Here is a 19,752-nt window from a genome sequence, read left to right as displayed (position 1 = left end):
GACAAGTCATACAGCTTGTCTGGATCCTGACCCAAACAAACAAACTGTAAAGGTATATATATGTATCTGACATTTGAAACAACTGAAAATTTCAACGACTGGACATTTTAATAACATTAAGGAACTGGTGTTAACTTTTCTTAGGTGTTATAACAGTATGACAGGTACTAAAATATTTACAGATAAAATTATACGATGTCTAGATTTGCTTCCAAATACTATAGAAAAGGGGAACTTGATGGAAGAACAGATTCAGCAATAAAACTAGCCAAGAATTTTAACTGTTAAAGCTGGGCAATGAACACATGGAGGTCCATTATTTTATACACTATACTTTTGTGTTCATTTTTTCCCCCACAATAAAAGGTTTTTTAAAAAATAATGTGTCCTTTATCTCTAAATATATCCTTTACCTCATAAGTAAATAAAAGTAGCAATATTTTGTTTTAATATACATGCTATCTTCACTTAAAACCTACATTTATTCTTGTTCTCTAGTCTCAGAATTCATCTGAAATGTAACTGAAAAAACTCACAATTGGGCTATAATGTTGATATTCCTTTACTTTGTTCTTATATTGTATACTTCATGTAATGCCCTTCATCTGCTGACTGCACTGTGATCTTAGTTTATATTTAATCACACCTTGGTACGAGTTGGCTTCAGAACTTGTCAAACCCTGTACTCGTTGCATTTTGACCAAGAAAAAAATGTTTCAGAACTCATCACACTTGCCAGCTCTTGTATGAGTCACAATGCTGCCCAGCGAGAGAAAATGCTTCATCATGCATCATTTGCCTAGAACTCGTGGGTCGCAGCTATGGGCAACTAGTGTTTGGCAGCTTTATCACTACTTAACTGCCATATTCCTTTCAATGTTTTATTTTCGTGAAGCTGCATTTGCAGTGGTTACTATGATAAAAAACCAATGTGCAAAAATATCAACATGGAACAGAAAATGAGGGTGGTGGTGTCCTGATTCCAATATTTGGTAAGTTGTTTAGTGCCCTATAAACACACATTCCACTAGTAATCGTGATTATTTAAGGATGAAGTAAAAAAGCACTGGCTGGGTAGCTCAGTTGGTTGGAACATCATTCTGATGCACCAGGGTTGTAGGTTTGATCTCTGGTCAGGGCACATTCAGGAATCAACCAGTGAATGAATAAATAAGTCAAAAAACAAACTGATGTTTCTTTTTCTCTCTAATTAAAAAAATTTTTTTGCACATTTTTAATGGCTCTTAAGTTGTTAGGACATAGATATTACTAAGTTGTTTGTGTCTAACTACATAATACATAGAACTGTTAGGTATTTCCTTTGGCATAGGGGTGCCAGGAACCACATGCTGTGAAGGGAGAAAGTTTGGGAGCTTCTGGTATATACTCCCATTATTCGGTTATTTCACTCAATATCATTTGTAACATTCACCTATAATTTCTAACAGGTACAGTTCATTAATTTTCATTGTGTACCATTCCACTATTTATTAAACACTTTCTGCTTTTTGGTTATCATGAATAGTCTTGCTATGAACTTTCTTGAATGTATCTTGAAGTAGAATTAATGAGAGTATGTATATGTTCAATTTTAGTAGATAATACTAGCTTTTCAAAATGGCATATCAATTTACATTCCCATTAAACAGTGTACTGAGAATTTTGATTGCTCCATATCCTTAGCAATGCTTTTTTCTTTTTCATCTAGTCATTCTTAAGAATGTATAGTAGGACAGCAATTTCCCTGAAGACAAAATAAGGTTGAGCCCCTTTCCAAATGTTTTGACAGAGCCTTTCAATATCCTTTTTGAATGTCCATTCAAGTTCTTTCCCCATTTAAAAAACAAAAAGGTTATTTAATTTCTAGTTCTTTAGATACAGTATGAGTCCTTTGTCAGATATACGACCTGCAAATATCTTCTCCCACTCTGTGACTTGGCTTTTTCACTATTTTAATGGTATTTTTTGATGAATAGATATTCTTTATCTTAATATAGTTCATTTATCAAATCATCTTTTTATTTAGCCTATTTTTGTATCCTACTTAGTAAAGCTCTGCTGATATAAATTTTCCCCTAAAAAACTGCTTTTCATGTTTAGATCAATAATTCATCTAAAAATGATTGTTGTGTATGGTGTAAAATAAGTTGTGACACTTCCCACCCATATGCATACCTAATTGACCAATACAATTTACTTGATTTTCCTTTACCCACGTATTGCTGTGTCAATTTTTCATAAATTAGGTGACAGTATATGTGTCAGTCTGGTTTGGGACTGTCCGTTTCATTCCATTGGTATATCTGTCTATCCATGTGACAATCTCATATTTTGCTACACCTTGATATTTGCTAGTCTAAATCCTCTGGATTTTCTTTCTTTCTTTTTTAAAGATTTTATTTATTTATTCTTTAGAGAGAGGGGAAAGGAAGGAGAAAGAGGGAGAGAAACATCAATGTTCCTTCCCACAGCTGGGGACCTGGCCTGCAACCCAGGTATTTGCCCTGACTGGGAACTGAACCAGCAACCACTTGGTTTACAAGCCCGCTCTCAATCCACTGAGCTACACCAGCCAGGGCTGGATTTTCTTTCTTCTTCGTTACTGGTTTGGCTTGATATTGCATCTTAATGTGTCTTTCAGTTGAGCATCTTTTGATATTTACTGGCCATTCCTATTTTTCTCTTCTATGTGCTGGCTCTTCAGGTCTTCTGGAAATGAGTTGGTTGTCATTAATAATAGCTCTTCTCTTATTAGGAAATTCACCCCTTATCTGTCATGTTGTCATTTGCATAATTTTTAAAAAATGTGCTTATAAGTCTTGACGTACTCAAAAGTATTGATTTCTTTTCTTCCTTCTAGGTTTTGATTTCATGCTTAAAAAGTCTTCCTCATGCCAAGATGGCATTCTAGTGTTGGCAAGACAAGATTTTACCTTTAATAACATTACTTATTTTTATAATGTTTGACATTAAAAAAATTTTAAATTTGTAAATTACCTTAAAAATAATTTCTTTAAAGAAAAATTCCAGTCATTTCCTACTGCGAGATACTGACTGACCCAATAATTTATTCTGATACTTTTATGATTTCATTTGCCATATTTAGATCTTTAATCACCATAAGTTCATTTTGGTATATGGTGTAAAGTAGAGGTCTAACTTTTACCCCAAACATTCAGTTGCCCAAGGCTTTTTGTTTTGATGTGTCCCCATTTATTTAAAATATAACATTGTTTCATAACTTTACCATATACTAAATTCTTAAATGTGCTTTGGTGTCTATTTTGACTGTCTACTATGTTCTATAAATCAATTTCTCTCTCTGCTGTTCTTCTGCCAGTTCTACATTGTTTTAAAATATTGGGTTGGCCAAAAACTCGATTTAGTTTTTTCCGCAAAATAAGACACATCATTCATTTTCACCAATAGGTTTAATGTTCTGGGTATTTTGACTATGTTGGTTATCTCCTGCTATTGGCTTCTTGTAGATAGAGACCAGGGGTGCTACTACACATCTTCCAATGCATAAGACAGCTAAACAGCAATTATTTGGTCAAAATGTCAATAGTACCAAGAAACTGTGCAAACCGCTTTTGACACATTTGATCAGTCACAGCACCTTCCCAATACAATGCACAATTTTTTTTGCACTTCAGTTTCATTTTTACCTTTCTTGACATAATAAAACACAATACACTGAAAACATTGCAAATTTTCTTATACCTTCAATATTAAAATGGCTGCATAAAAATTTACCAATTTTTATGTGTTTTTAAAATACAGCTGATATGACAGCTTTCATGATACAATTTAACAAAATTGTTTCAAATGAAGTTAAAGACAACTAAGCACTACTTGAGTCATCATATGGAAAAAACTAAGTGAACTTTTTGGCCAACCCAATATGTAGTTAATATAATTGACTGTCTTAATACATATCTCTCCTAAGTATTATGCATCTTCAAAATTTCCTTGACTAGTAACTCTCATTTAATTAATTTCCCCAGATGAACTTCATACTTAATCAGTTTCCTATACCCTATAAAATTCTGAGTCTGATTCAAACTGTATGTGATAAATTCATAGCTTAAACTGAGATGAGTTGACAAATTTATAACATTACCTTCCCCCCAAGACACATGGCATGGCTGGCTATTTATGTTCTCTTATACTTCTTCTTCAGAAAGTTTTCATTCTCAATTTATTAATCCTAAAAGCTCTTTATATAAAAAGATTATTTTTCAAAAATTATGTTTTTATTTTTTAAAGATTTTATTTATTTTTAGAAAGGGGAAGAAAGGGAGAGAAACATTGACATGAGAGAGAAACATCCACTGGTTGTCTCTCAGACACACCTGTACTGGGGGGTTAAACCTATATATAACCTGGGTGTGTGCTTTGACCAGGAAATGAACCGGTGACTTTTAGTTGCAGAACGATGCCCAACAAACTGAGCCACACCAGTCAGTATTAAAAAAAAGATTTTTAACTCTTTGGCTGTCAAATATGTTTCAGGAATTCTTTTTCAATTTGTTACCAGCCAACTTTAAAAGACTATCAGAATATTAGTTGAGACAAATATATAGCTATACATCAGAAATATGCACAAAAAATTAATACTAAATCAGGTATGAATTCATATGGTTTTCAGCATGAGACTTACACCCTGGTTCCATTCATGGTCAAGGCACATGCCTGGATTGTGGGCCAGGTCCCCAGTTAGGGGCATATGAGAAGCAACCAATCGATGTATCCCCACACACATTGATATTTCTCTCCCTCTCTCTTCCCTTTCCTATCTAAAATAAATAAATTAAAAAGAAAAATCCTAAATAAATAGTGTTGGGAAAGTTGAACAGATACATGCAGAAAAATAAAACTAGACCACTTTTGTGTACCACATGCAAAAATAAATTCAAAACGGATCAAAGACTTAAATGTTAGACCTGAAAACCATAAAAATCCTAGAAGAAAACAGGCAGCAAAATCTCAGATGTTGCTCAGAGCAATATTTTATTGGATATTATCTCCTCAAACAAGGGAAAAAAACAAAAAATAAACAAATGGGTATATATAAAACTAAAAAGTTTTTGCACAGCAAAGGAAAACATCAACAAAATAAAAAGACAACCCACAGAATGGGAGAACATTATTTGACAATACATCTTACGGGGTTAATACCCAAAATTAATAAAGACCTTACAAAACTCAACACCAAAAAACAAACCACCCAATTAAAAATGGGCAAAGGACCTGAATAGACACTTCTCCAAAGAGGACACAGAGAGAGATGGCCAAAAGACATATGAAAAGATGCTCAACATCACTAGCCATCAGAGAAATGCAAATTAAAACCATAATGAGATACCACCTCACACCTGTCAAAATGGCTATCATCAATAAATCAACAAACAAGTGCTGGTGAGGATGTGGAGAAAGGTGAACCTTGTGCACTGTTGGTAGGAGTGCAGACTGGTGCAGTCACTGTGGAAAGCAGTATGGGGATACCTCAAAACATTAAAAATGGACCTGCCTTTCGACCTAGCAATCCCACTTCTGGGATCCGGACAAACCCAAAACAGTAACTCAAAAGAACATAAGCACCTCTATGTTCATTGCAGTGTTATTTACAATGGCTAAGATAATGGAACTTGCCCAAGTATCTATCAGTAGATGAGTGGATAAAACAACTATGGGGCATTTATATGGTGGAATGTTACTCAGCAGTAAAAAAGAATAAAAATTTACCCTTTGTGTCAGCATGGATGGACCTGGAATACTTTTGAAATTTGTGAAAATACTTTTCACAAATTACTGAAATACTTCACCCAGCCAAAATTTAACTCTGTGGAAAATTTTGTAATTGGAACAGGACACAAAATATACCATTCAGCAGTTAAAATGAAAAGATCATACTTTTCATTCTTTAAAGAAACCAACCTTTCATTCTGTTTGTTTTCACTTGTTTGTTATAATTTTATAATTCCTTCTATTTACCTTATTCACTCCTATACCTAAATGGCTGAGCACCCTTGGATAAAAACCAGGACAGATACAAAGACATTATTTTATATGATGTTACTTTTTATTAAACCATCTACACCACCTGCCAATTTTTTAAAATGTATTTTTGGTAAATTTCCTTTTTCATATACCTCAGTAGCCATTTCCAACTTCAGTTTAGCTATCCTGCATAAAAACCAGCATTCCTAACCCTTACTACCAAAAGATGACCTTACCTTCTTATTCATGACAACCATTCTTTACAAACTTATGTTGATACTTTATATCCTTAACACTTTTCACCTATTTTAAAGGAAGTATTCTTTCTCCACCTCCAATTTATGACTGATACCTTAATTGATGCACCATGAAGGAAGGGGAAGACTCATTAATTGATGTTCCTGCTCAGGGACTCTGCTCCACAATTTATTTCCTGCCTCACATATATTTATTTAACCTCACTCTGTTTTGGTTTCTGCCATTCAGCCAGTAAATATATTATCATGTCTTCCATTATTCAAAAAAAAAAAAAAAAAAAAAATCTGCCCTGGCTGGTCTGGCTCAGTGGATTGAGCGCCGGCCTGTAAACCAAAGGGTCACTGGTTCAATGACCAGTCAGGGGACATGCCTGGGTTGCAGGCCACGTCTGGCTCCCAGTAGAGGGTGTATGAGAGGCAACCACACACTGATGTTTCTCTCCCTCTCTTTCTCCTTCCCCTCTCTCTAAAAATAAATAAAAATAAAATATATTTTTAAAAAATCCCTCATGTTTTACTCTTTGTACATTATCAACGCCTTTCTCCCTCCCTGTTGGAAAGCAGACAGCGTGCTTACTTCTTCACCTCTCATTTATTCCACAATCCCACCTCCTGAAGCTTTACGTTGGTACCTTCACTTGAAGCTACAGAAAAAACAACATAGTTGACACTGGACGAAACCAATCAAGAGGGATGGGGGAATTTTTGGTTTCACAAATACCATAATTTTGTCTAAGACTATGCCTGTTGATGGAAGCTGGAACTGCCAAAAGGAACTAATTATGAGTTTCTGCTTGGCTCCAAATTGAAGAAAATAAAACTGTAAACAGTAAGGTGCTTAACATTTTCACAAATTGGGCACAGGATGAGTATAAGTATTAAAATGCTTTAAAAGTCTCTTATGTTTATGCGTTCATACAATGTTTGAAAGTTAAGTTCCTTCTTATATTTCCTTTAGATTAAAAACTGAAGTCCAGGGATTGATTTGCACCCTAGTTATTTCTGTAAAAGCTAATAAAAATTAGTTCTATATCTTTCATAAAAATAATCTACCTCAAGATGCAAAATCTTTCCAAAGGAACTAAATGTTAGGTATGAAATCTTGACTGTTGGGTTAGCCAAAAAGTTCATTTGTGTTTTTTTTTTTCTATAGATAGCTCTAACAGTGCTTAGTTATCTTTAATTTCATTCAAAACAATTTTGTTAGATTGTATTGACAGCTGTAATATCAGCATGCATTTAAAAAAACTTATCAAAATTGGTGAAATTTGTGTAGCCATTTTAATATTGAAGATGGAAGTATCAAATACGTAACATTTTCGACATATTATGGTTTATTATTTCAGGAAAGGTAACAATGCAACTGAAACAAAGATTTGTGCAGTGGATGGAGAAGATGCTGTGACTGACAGAACGAGTCAAAAGTGATTTATGAAATTCCGTGCTGGAGATTTCTTGCTGGACTGTACTCCACCATTGATAGACCAGTTGAAGTTGATGGTAATCAAATCAAGACATTGAGAACAATCAACGTTACACCATGTGGGAGATAGCTGACACACGCAAAATAACCAAATCAATACAGCTATTAGTGAAAATGAAAGGTGTGTCTTTTATAGAAAAACAACTAAATGAACTTTTTGGCCAACCCAATACATACTTAACTTTCTCACCTCATACAGGGTTATACCCTACTTTAAAGTTGGTGAAGGTTAAACTAGATAACATGTGTAAAACCATAGTTCTAGGCACATGTTAAATTAACCCCTTCACCTTAGCACAGTGCCATTCTCCCAACAGGCATACACCTATTAAAGGTAAAGGTGTACCAGAAAGGAGCAATATTAAAACTTTGTGAACTACGTGAAACAGAAAATGTGGGAAAAGCACTACCTGTTCATACTAACAACCTTCGAATGAAAAGCTTCAATTAAAAGATTACTAGAAGATAGTAAGTATTTTATTTTGAGAGAATTCAACTATGAAATGTACTTGGATGAAATTTCCAATTATTTTTCTCTAAAAGTGTAAAAGATGGCATATGATTTATAAAATGGACAGAAGTAGCACATACACAAAGCTGAAGCTTCTGGTTGAGAAAAACAACTCTCATCCTTCCCTGGGAGGAATGAATCTTAAATATACAATGTTTCCTTAGATATAAATAAAAGACAATGTATCAAAGGGATTTAAAAGGAAGGGAGGTTTTTCTCTACCCCCCCTCATAATAATATGCATGACCAAAATGAATCTTCTCCAAATGTTTGGCGGGGGGGGGACATTTGCATTTTTAGAGTTGGTGTAAATCAGTTAGGTTTAACAGAATGCATCAAGTTGACTGCTTTCTGAAAAATTATTCTGGGGTGGAGAAAGCAGGCAATCTTTCCCACAAAACAACTCCTATAAAACATACACATATATGAGAACATATACATCTATTAAATATCAGTTTACATTGTTCAAGCTAACTTAAAAAAGCAAGAGGAAGTATTTAAGATGTAAAAAATAAATCATACTCTATTCGTGGTCAAATTTGGTATGGGTGGCTATTGGAGAAAAGGAGTTATCCACGCCAACTTCAAGGCAAGGAGAACTGAATAATAAATCCACTGTTCACACTCAAATGTTGCGGCGGGGGGAGGAAAAGGGAGGCTCCAAGTCCATAAAGTTCTCCTCCCTCTCTAAACACTGCAAAAATTGTCCACATCTAAAGACTGTTACCCTTGAAACTCCTTGGAGAGTGACTTGGAGACTTTTTGTTGCGATTTTCGAGGGGGAGCGACTTAGGAATGCTGCAAGATTGCAACTTCCAAATACATGAATGTAATTTAAATTCTAAAGTATTTTTTCTCTTAGGATTCCCCCCTTCATTTCAAGTAGTTTATTAACACTTCCATATTAATAAATCCCCAATTTAACTCCAGGTACAAATGAAAACCAAAGCTTTAACGAACAGGCGAATAATACACACAACTGTTTCCAATAATTCCTCAATTCCCTCTCGATTAAGATGAGAAAAGAGAAACCAAGCAACACGAAGCGGAGAAAAATACTTGGGAAGGAGGGCGGCGAGAGGAGAGAGTAGGAAGGGGACGGAGGTGGGGGAGAGCAGAGCAAAAGATCCAGCTGATGCTGACATTTAATTGGGAAGAGAGAGCAGAAAATATCCCGAAGACACAGGCTAGGAGGGAAGGACCTGAGTGGGACAGGGGCGCAATAGAGAAAGTCCACGCAAAGGCCTACCCCGGGGGGCACAGTGTAGGAGGGGACACCAAAACGGGGACAGACTCGTTTGGAAGAGATACCGATCAAGGCCCAAGATCTTGAATGACCGAGACTATGGAGCTAGGGTGTCTCTACCCTGGCAACCCGGAGATTGCACCAGATGTCTCGGAGGCCATCATGCTACGAGGGGTGAGGGGTTAACTACGGGGGTTCGCAGACGTGGAAGGGGGTGCGGCCCCTCGGGTTGCGGCAGGAGAGCGAAGAGCAGGCCCACGGTCCGTACCTTGTAGTAAACATCGAACTGGATGTTCTCCGGCAAGGAGCGGATATCTCGGCGGGAACGGATGTAGTTGTCCACGACGGCGGAGATGGCGGTGTTGTAGAGAGTCTCTGGGATCCACTCTAGTTCCACGGCCGCCATCTTCCTTCCCTCCTCCTCCGCCTCCTCCGCCGCCTCCTCCCGAAGGCCCCCGCCTCCCTCCGTAGCGAACTCCTCTGCGGCCCCGGAGGATTCGGAGGGGCGGCAGCAGCCACCCACGCGGGAACACGGCAGAAGGGCACGGCCACCCTGGCTTTTCCGGGGGCGAACTCTGGGGCAGCGGCAGCGGACGTAGGCCCGGGTAAGGATCGGGACAGGGAGCAGGGCACAGTGGGCCAAAGCCTCACATTCCGGGTTTGAGAGAAACCCGGGTTCCGTCCCAGCGCCGATCTCTGCAGGGGCGGGGCTGCGTGTGCGCCGTCATGACGTCATTGCACGCTGACGCGCTGGAGGGAAGGAATGCGGCAGGCGGAAAACTTGGAAAGAAAAGAGCTGTGACCATCCCTTCTACCGAGAACATACTTTTCTTCTAAGGAACCGCAGTTGTGTGGATGCAGGTAGACTTTTTACAGTGGGACGAGTTACTCCAGCATTTTTACCTGCGCGTTCCGAGTCAGTTCGGGCGAATCAGTCCTTTCAGCAGAACATGCCTTAGGCACTTAACCTTTCGTGGCTCAGGTAAAAATTTGGATCCTCTTCTCACAAAAATGCACAATTATGAGTACACTGATAATTATACATTCAGGGAATTTACATTACTCTAGAAACCTTGCTTAGATTGCAGTCCCTAAGCCAAGTTTAGAACCTTTGGTCCTGGAACTAGGGGTCAAGATGGAAGGCAGACTTGAATTTCATGGCATAACCGTTCTCATTGTTTGAACCTTTTTTTTTAAACCATGTTTCTTTTTCCAAACAAAATTTAGAGAGAAGAAAAGAACTCTTGCTTTAGCAGAATTTAGTAGGCAGGTTAACCTGATTATGGAATTAGCAAATAATTCCATAATCACTAATATGGAATTAGTGATAGGACTCTGTAGTAGGATAGAAATGAGGATTTCCATTTTTTCCCCATAATTCTAGTCTGGGCTTCAGGGGAACTGTTGAATAATTGAGAGTACTTGTTTTGGCTTCCATTCTTCCTCAGCCTGAACATCAGCTGTTTGTGTAGTCCTTGTCTATATCAGTTCTTACCACATAACTAAGAAAGCTGTGGTTGGCCTTAAGGTAGCATTGCCAGATTTAACAAGTAAAAAAATGCAAATGTCCAGTTATGTTTTAATTTCAGATAAACAATGGTAGTTTTTTTAATATGTTACATGCTGTAGTTTTATCCACCCATGTCAAGTCGCTCAAGCACACCAGTTCCTTCAGCAAATCCTCAGTTCTTAGACCTAGACCTTTGGAAGCTGTTTGAACCTCTTCCCCGCCAAATGCATAATTATCCATGTAAATATTTATCATTCATCTGAAATTCAAATTTAACTGGGCATCAGTATTTTATCCAGCAACCCTGCCTCAAAGGATCCACGAATCCCCTGAAATTGAATGCATATGTTCTAGGACATGTTGGTTGAATCAGGACCTGGGCTCAAATCCTATAAACAGGTTGTATTAGACACCTGTATTGATTGCTGTGTGGACCTTAGATGCTGCTGGACAAGACTAGACATCCAAAAATGTATATAGACAGTGGTGACTCTGTGTTTGAAAGGGCCTCTTGGTCCCTTCATTGTTTTGAGATTGAAAGTTACTAAAATGTGTGTGATAAACTGGGAGGCCCTGATCAGGGGCAGACAGGTTGCCCAAAAGGACAGGGACACAGAAACAATTCACCTTGAGGGATGGAGGAGTCAGGATCAGTGGGTTGGCATCTGTGCAAAGGACCAGAGGGGAACATTGACTCAGAACTAGAAGCCTTCTATAGGCTTTGACCTTCAAGAACTGGCTGAACAGACAAACCAGAGGAAACTAGGCCATTTTTGTTGTGGACCAACCAAAACTGAGGAAGAACTCTTCTCCCTTATACCTTAGAACAGCGGTCCCCAAACTTTTTGGCACCAGGGTCTGGTTTCATGGAAGACAATTTTTCCACAGATGGGGTGGTAGGGGGATAGGGGGACAGGATGGAACAGGGACAGGGGCTATGGGAGACAGGAGACAGGAGGCAAAGCTCAGGCAAAAATGAGAGCCAGGCTCGGCTAGCTGGGGGGACCTCCTGCTGTGCAGCCTGGTTCCTAACAGGCCATGAGAGGTACCAGTCTGTGGCCAGAGGGTGAGGAACCCCTGCCCTAGGAATTTAATAAATCCCAGTGAACTCAATAATTATATATAAATACTGGCGTTCATATTTTAGATGATAGCTTAGCATCATCTAAGTGTTTAGTGGTCAGGGCCAGATCAAAAAGAGGCTTAAATGGGATGTTAATAGCTTTGGACTTTATTTTGGAGATGCTAGGGAGTCTATAAAGGATTATAAGCAGGGAAGTAAAAGGAACAGTGTGTCAAAAGGAAAACAGCAGTTGTCTATTACCTACAGAGCCAGAAGGAGGTAAGAATTTTGCTTTGTCAGCTACAGAAGGGTAGAATAAGAAAGAGGGCTGCTAAACTGTCATGGCCACCTATGCATTTTGGTGGACAGAGGTCCTTTGTGTCACAAAGTTACCCTTATAGTCCATCAGATGCCCTTTAAGCCATGACTACCGGTAGCCTCAAATTTAGCAGAAGGCCTTGTACCAAACAGAGCTATATGAGACATGGACCTGCTCCAAAAAGAATTCTGATCATCTTAAGAGGTGATACACATTGTGACCATTTAAAAATTGTAATTTCTTCCTTATTCAAGGTGTGGGGTCTAAGTACCCTCCTCTTGAATCTGATTGAATTGTGTCTGCTTCAACAAATAATGCATAGGAGAAGTGATGCTAGGTCAGAAAAGGACATGCAGAATCTGTTGTGTTCTCTGGAATACTCACTCTTGGATTCCTGAGTCACCATGTAAAAAAAGATGCATTACCCTAAGACCACTATGCTCACAGAAAGCCAAGCCACATAAAGAGGCTATGTGTAAGCACTCTGGTCAACGTTCCCAACTCAGGTACCAGCTGTGTCAGTGACGAAACCAACAATGATTCCAACTTCAAGACATTTGAGTCACCCTGAACCACTCTAGCGTTCCCAGATGATGGCCCATGGAGCTGAGCAGAGCATCCCTGCTCTGTTCTGTCTGAATTTCTGACCTGCAGGAACATAATAAAAGTGGTAGTTCATTTATATCACTAAGGTTGGGGTGTTTTTTTTGTGGCATAATAGATCGCTGGAACACCCCATTCCAACCCCCCAAAGTTCCTAGGAACCCATCATTTTCCATTTTGAACCTCTTTCCTCTCTTGGCTACATATTACTAAGCATATGAATTCATTCATGAAAATGATACAATTCATAATCTGTAATGGACAATTTTCTAAACTTTATGCTTATAAGAGTGAACTGCCTAACCATAGAATATCAAAATGGAGACAATGATTTTTGTTCTAAATTTGTAGTCTTTTCAGAGTCCTCCAAGTCTAAATCCACATATTCAACACCCATCAACTACAGACCACCAATCAACACATGGATCTCACAAATAGAGTCGCCAAGCTACCCCTGTTGCACCATGCTTATTGGCAAAATGACTGGGTTCTGTAACTTGCAACCACCAAAGAACAGAGCAAGACTTTGCCAACAAGTTCTTGACCAGTTCTCATTCCTCAGTGCTATTACCCATATTTGCAGAAAACTCAAGGGTTTCCTGAGTACGTTCATTGTTATTATCCATCTTGTCTTGGCCCCTTTATAGTCACCCTGCCTGCTACATGTGACATTCTGTCTCCAAAATTAATCCAGACTGCTACCTGTCAGGATGCTCCCCCTATCTTGTTCTCTACTGTTTTCATTAACATACATAACACTGCCATTTGACCCTAAGAAACAATGGATAATATACCCTTTCATTTGCCAGGCTTTATTTTGAGGAAGTCCATTTGGAACTTTGCCCTATGCAGTCTGCCTACTTACCTGACAATCAGAAGTAGAGAATCAGGAGGTCTGAGTGGTTTTGGGTGTATACTGTTTTGGTTGCCCAGTATAGGGAATAGAAGTGTATGGATCATTCGTGGAAAGACAGAACATAATAACAATACAGTACGAGAAATACTGTAGTAGAGTTTTCACAGGATATTCTAGGAGTACTGAGGAGGAGAGAATAAGTTGGTTTTGGATATAATAAATGCTGTAAGAGTCTCAGTATAGGCCAATTCCCAAAGTATTTTTAGTTGCAATGAAGTTCACAGGAAAATAATACTTGAACAGATTTATTTGAACAATTATAAATGGGTTCATTTCACCTTGACATGACAACTGCAATTTCTGGGACATTTTCTAATCATCAGAAAGTGAAAACTAGAAAATTGTGAATCAAAGTTGTGTTTCTTTATTTGTGACAGTGAAAAGTTATGACTTTTTCGATTAAATAGAATGTAGGGACAAAGTAAACTATATGCAAAGTGGTATAGTCATATAATAATAACTCTTGAGCCATTTGATAGAGATACAATTATCCTAAGTGGATCCAGTCCACCTCCAACTGCCTACCGATCATTTCAGTTAGAACGTACAAATGACACAGATTTTTAACTTAGAAGACAAAATATATAGCAAGGTCATTTACCAAGCTTAACAGTATACTGAAGAATTGGGTCCAGTTTTGGATTTTTTAAGGATGATATACCCATAAGATACACAGCGGGATTTGGGAAAGGTTTCAAAAATTATCAAGGAAAAAAAACTTGATAATTGTTGATGATAGTTGAAGGCAAGAGAGTTTATCATAAGAGAGGGAGAATGTGTAATTTAAAAGAAAAGAAGCCCTGGCTTGTGTGGCTCAGTGGATTGGGTGCTAGCCTGCAAACCAAAGGCTTGCTGGTTCGATCCCCAGTCAGGGCATGTTCCTAGGTTGTGGGCCAGGTAGGGGGCATGTGAGAGGCAACCACACATTGATGTTTCTCTCCCTTTCTTTCTCCTCCCTTTTCCTCTCTCTGAAAATAAATAAATAAAATCTTTAAAAAGAGAGAGAGTAAAAAGAAAAAGTTAAGAGGTCACATTATAATCAGCCCTGTAAATCTCTTAAGTGTTTTATGTTATAATTTAATTATATCATGTTTGGATACCTTATCTCCTTAATGAGTGCATAAACATCTTGTGTATCTGTGTATTGGACAATAAATATTTCTCATTTCAGATACCAAGCTTAATGCAGTCATAGGGTGAGCATTCAGTAACTGAATTGATAAATGAATAGGCCTTCCTGCCTATCTTTAGGGAGAAAAAAACAAAGTTTTATGCATCCTAAAAATTTTAATGTACTTCTTTTAAACAAATTTTTAAAAACATACATTTTAAAATATTGTTCCTTTTTAGAAAATTGTAGTAAATATACATAACATAAAATTTACTATTTTAACCATTTTTAATGTATAATGCATCGGCATTAAATATATTAATAGTGTTATGCAGCCATCACCATTGTCCATTACTAGAACTTTTTCATCATCCCAAACAAAAACTTTGTACCTATTAAACAGCAATTCCCCATTTTCCCCTCTTCCCAGGCCCTGGTAACCTCTAATGAGTTCTCTATTCCAGGTACCTCACATAAGTGGAATTATACAGTAGTTGTCCTTTTGTATCAGGCTTATTTCATTTAGCATGTTTTCTTACCTTTTTCCTTTCTCTATTCTTTCCTCTTTTTAAAAAATGAAGGATGTATTGAGCCATATCTAGCCAGGAAAAGGACCAGGACTTGGGGCATGCAGTGTGAGTCACCAGCAGCAGAACTAGATGGGGAAGACAACATGTCCCATTTAGCATATGTTTTCAGGGTTCATCCGTGTTGTATCATGTATCAGAACTTCACTCCTTTTCAAGCCTGAATAATATTTTATTTTATGTATATACTACATTTATTCATCCATTCATCTGTCAGTGGCCATTTGGATTGTTTCCACCTTTTGGAAATTGTGAATAATGCTGCTGAGAACATAGGTGTATAGCCCTGACTGGTGTGGCTCAGTGGGTTGGGCATTGTTCCACAAACCAAGAGGTTGCTGGTTCTATCCCCAGTCAGGGTATATGCCTGAGTTACAGGCCAGGTCCTTAGTTGGGGATGTGCAAAAGGCAACCAATTGATGTTTCTCTCTCACATCCATGTTTCTCTTCCTCTCTTCTTCCCTTCTCTCTCTAAAAATAAATAAATAAAATCTTAAAAAAAAAAAGAAAACATAGGTGTACAAACATCTATTTGAGTCCCTGTTTTCAATTCTGGGTATATGCCTAGAATTGCTGGATGATAAGGCAATTCTACATTAGCATTTTGAGGATCTGCATAACAGTTTTTCATATCACTTTTTACCATTTTATATTCCTACCAGCAGTGCACAAAGGTTCCAATTTCTCTACATCTTCACTAACACATATTTTCCATTTTTTAATAACATCTATCCTGATGGGTGTGAAGTGGTATTAAAATGTTTTTATGTTGCCCTGGCTGGGTAGCTCAGTTGGTGAGAGCATTTTCCTGATACGCTAAAGTTGTGGTTTGATCCCCTGTCAGGGCACATACAGGAAGCAACCAGTGAATGAATCAATAAGTAAAACAACAAGTCAATATCTCTCTCTCTCTCTCTCTGTTTCTCTTTCTCAAATCAATAAATAATAATTAAAAAATTTTTTATTTCACAAAAATTCATATTAGTCCAATAAGAAGAGAAAATATTAATATAGTCAATGTGCAAATTCCAACTTAATTTATAGATGTTTCCTCAGCTGTTCAAATAGGTATATGTATAAGGATGTTTATACATTTTGTTTATGTGGTAAGATACCAGTTGTAAAATATGAACAGCAACCCTTCCCCCGCATTGAAGTAGCCGATAGAATGTTCTATGCCCATTTGTTTTAAGTGAGAGAACACAGAAGAGGAAAACAAGGAGCCTTTTCTTTGTTTTTGTGTTTCAAAAGTCTAGGCTCTGAGCTTTGCGCAGTGGCAGTATCGTAGCCAATGAGGTTCATCCGAGGCGCGATTATTGCTAATTGAAAACAAAAAACAAACAAAAAAAAAGTCTAGGCTCTGAAGGGAAACAGAAAGAACTCATGCAGAGAAAATACAGTAGATTTGATGAATAGAGCTCCCCACCCCTTTCACCAGCCAGTTTCTCTGGAAAGAAGGAAGGAAGAAGGGGGAAAGCCCCAAGTAGAAAGTATAGAATATATAAAGTGCCATATACCCTGTCCCCTCACTGCCACGACCCCTCACCCCCACACTGTTTCATAGGTTCTAGAGTAGAAATAAAAAAAGATTTGGGGACATTTGAGAACAGAGGGTTTAGTTTCATAAATAGAGTCCAGAAAGGCAGTAAGAATGAAAAGTGTGATCAGCTGCCTGATAGGCCAGGCAGATGAGCCTTTGACAATGTCACAGGTCCCCCCAGCATGATATGGGAGTAGTAGAATGGCTGTCTTTAATTACCTGGGGTTAACCAGCATCTGTGAAGTGTTCGGAGCGGCCTAAGAGTTGCTCAGAACAACAGAATCATTTCTGTGTGCCTAAAAGCCTTAGCTTCCTAGGGATGGCTGCTGACAGCCTATCACAGGGACTGACAATTCCAATGTACCAGAAAGTGCTTTTGAGGGAGAAGAGAAAAATCTGTCTCAAAAAATAAGGAACATCTTGACGTCCAAAGGAGGAAAAGCACAGCAATGATGGGCATGGACTAATTTTTAATTTTGGTCCTTGGACCACTTGACTCAATACTCAAATTCCAGGGATAGAGAATCTGATTAGCTAGGTTGGGCCAGGAAGACAAGGCTATATAATTGTCTGTCCACCAAGATTATATCCAATGTAAAAAGGGGTAGTTGCCTAAGGAAAAAAATCAGGTGGTGTTACCAAAAAATAAGGGATGTCTGGGATGAGCATCCCTTGTCAGGGATGTCTGGCAAACAAAAACTACAGATGTCTCCCAAGGCTGAATTCACCAAATGTATTTACTGGGTCAAAAATACAATAAAAAAAATCAACTTTACTAAGGCATAGCTTATATACAATAAAAATTGTACACTTTAAGTGTACAGGTTGATTACTTTTGACAAATGTACACATGTATGTAACCACTCCCCCAATCAAGGTATACATTTCCGTCTCCCTGGAAGTTCCCTGGTGCCCTTGTGTAGACGGTCTCCCCAGTTGCCCCATGCCAGGCAACCACTGATGTGGTTTCTAGTATTATTGATTATTTTTGTTGGTTTTAGAATTTCATATGGAATAATCTAATATTTTATTTATTTCCTACTAGCTTCCTAGCTATACCTCTTTATTTTTTTTTTCAGTGTTTTCTCTAGGGCTGATAATATCTATTCTTAACTTACCAAAATCTTCTTAAGACTCAACACTGTGTATCTCTTCCCATTTCCCACTTTCTACTTAACCCTTAACCTTACTTATCTGACACTTCCTGCTTCACAATTAAATAACTTGCCAGCAAATAAGAATTTACAAATAAATTCACTTGCCCTCCTGTTCTTTGCTGTCATATGTTTTCCTTCTAAAATACATTTATTGTCTTTTTTGTTTTAAATGGTCATTGTCTTTTAAGTAAAGTGTAGGGAAGAAGAAAACTGTCTTTTATGTTTTCCTGCTTGCATCTTCTGATGCTCTTATCTTCCTTCTTAAGATCCAACTACTTGGAAAGATAAACCATTTTGGGGGCTCAACTTATAAGTGTTTTATACTATATTAATTCACATTCCTGCCAGTAGTGGCAGTGATTTTCCTATATAAAAATCAGAGCAAGTTAGGAAATGAAATGGAAGGGATGATTATAAGAGCAATAAAAGTAAACTACTGAAGAATAAAGTTAGTAAGAAATGTGAAAGACCAATGTGAGAAAAGCCATAAACCAATAAAGGTATGTGAAAGAGGCTTTTAATGAGAGGGAGGAATTGCTTTGTCCCCAGAGAGAAAGACAGTGTTATATAAATGTGATTTCTACTTTATTCTCAACAGTTCATGTCAATTTAATGGTCAATACAGCATATAGCTGGAATTAACCTTTTAAAAAATATATAGTCTATATATTAATAACTGGTTTATTTTATTCCAACCATCATGATTTACATTTTCCAATTATTGTACATTCTTGTTGCCTTTCTTTTCTCTGTTTCTGATGTTGGCTAGATAGATTTTTTTAAAAATCTGTTGTTTTTAGGTGTGCCAAGACAAAAAAAAAATGGCCCAAATGGAAGAACAGATCAAAGCTCCAGAATAATACAACTAAGCAAGGAAGAGATAGCCAACCTATCAGATGCACAGTTTGAAGCACTGGTGATCAGGATGCTCACAGAATTGGTTGAATTTTGTCACAAATTAGATGAAAAAATGAAGGCTTTGCTAAGTGAAATGAAGGAAAATGCTCAGGGATCCAACAGTGATGGGAAGGAAACTGGAACTCAGATCAACAGTGTGGACCAGAAGGAAGAAAGAAACATCCAACCAGAAAAGAATGAAGAAACAAGAATTCAAAAAAATGAGGAGAGGCTTAGGAACCTCCAGGACATCTTTAAACATTCCAATATCCGAATCATAGGAATACCAGAAGGAGAAGAGGAAGAGTAAGAAATGGAAAACTTATTTGAGTAGATAATGAAGGAGAGCTTCCCCAATCTGGCAAAGGAGAGAGACTTCCAGGAAGTCCAGGAAGCTCAGAGTGTCCCAAAGAAGTTGGACCCAAGGAGGAACACACCAAGGCACATCATAATTACATTAGCCAAGATTAAAATGAAGGAGAGAATCCTAGAAGTAGCGAGAGATAAGGAGACAGTCACCTACAAAGGAGTTCCCATCAGACTGTTAGC

General features: G+C 37.7%; 1 protein-coding gene, 1 long non-coding RNA gene and 1 pseudogene across 2 annotated transcripts in view; 2 read left to right on the top strand and 1 right to left on the bottom strand.

Moving 5' to 3' along the window:
• APPBP2 (amyloid beta precursor protein binding protein 2) overlaps positions 1-10,198 on the bottom strand; it is a 48,572-nt gene extending 38,374 nt beyond the window's left edge. The window contains exon 1 of the mRNA XM_045836418.1: positions 9,769-10,198. Within this exon, the coding sequence (XP_045692374.1) occupies positions 9,769-9,906 (138 nt within the window). The 5' untranslated portion in view covers positions 9,907-10,198. The remainder of the gene's footprint in view (positions 1-9,768) is intronic.
• Positions 10,199-10,256: 58 nt separating this feature from the next.
• LOC123817526 lies at positions 10,257-19,142 on the top strand. The gene is made up of 2 exons (XR_006785440.1): positions 10,257-10,482; positions 19,107-19,142. It is a non-coding gene; the product is annotated as an uncharacterized LOC123817526 (long non-coding RNA).
• On the top strand, positions 16,872-16,955 carry LOC123817830 (annotated as a pseudogene).
• Positions 19,143-19,752: the final 610 nt, after the last annotated feature.

Source organism: Phyllostomus hastatus, unplaced genomic scaffold (assembly GCF_019186645.2).
Source record: "Phyllostomus hastatus isolate PE091 unplaced genomic scaffold, TTU_PhHast_1.1 phas_contig_210, whole genome shotgun sequence".
NCBI lineage: Eukaryota > Metazoa > Chordata > Mammalia > Chiroptera > Phyllostomidae > Phyllostomus > Phyllostomus hastatus.
The sequence above is the reverse complement of the archived record's forward strand: the minus strand, read 5'-3'. Positions and strand labels throughout refer to the sequence as shown.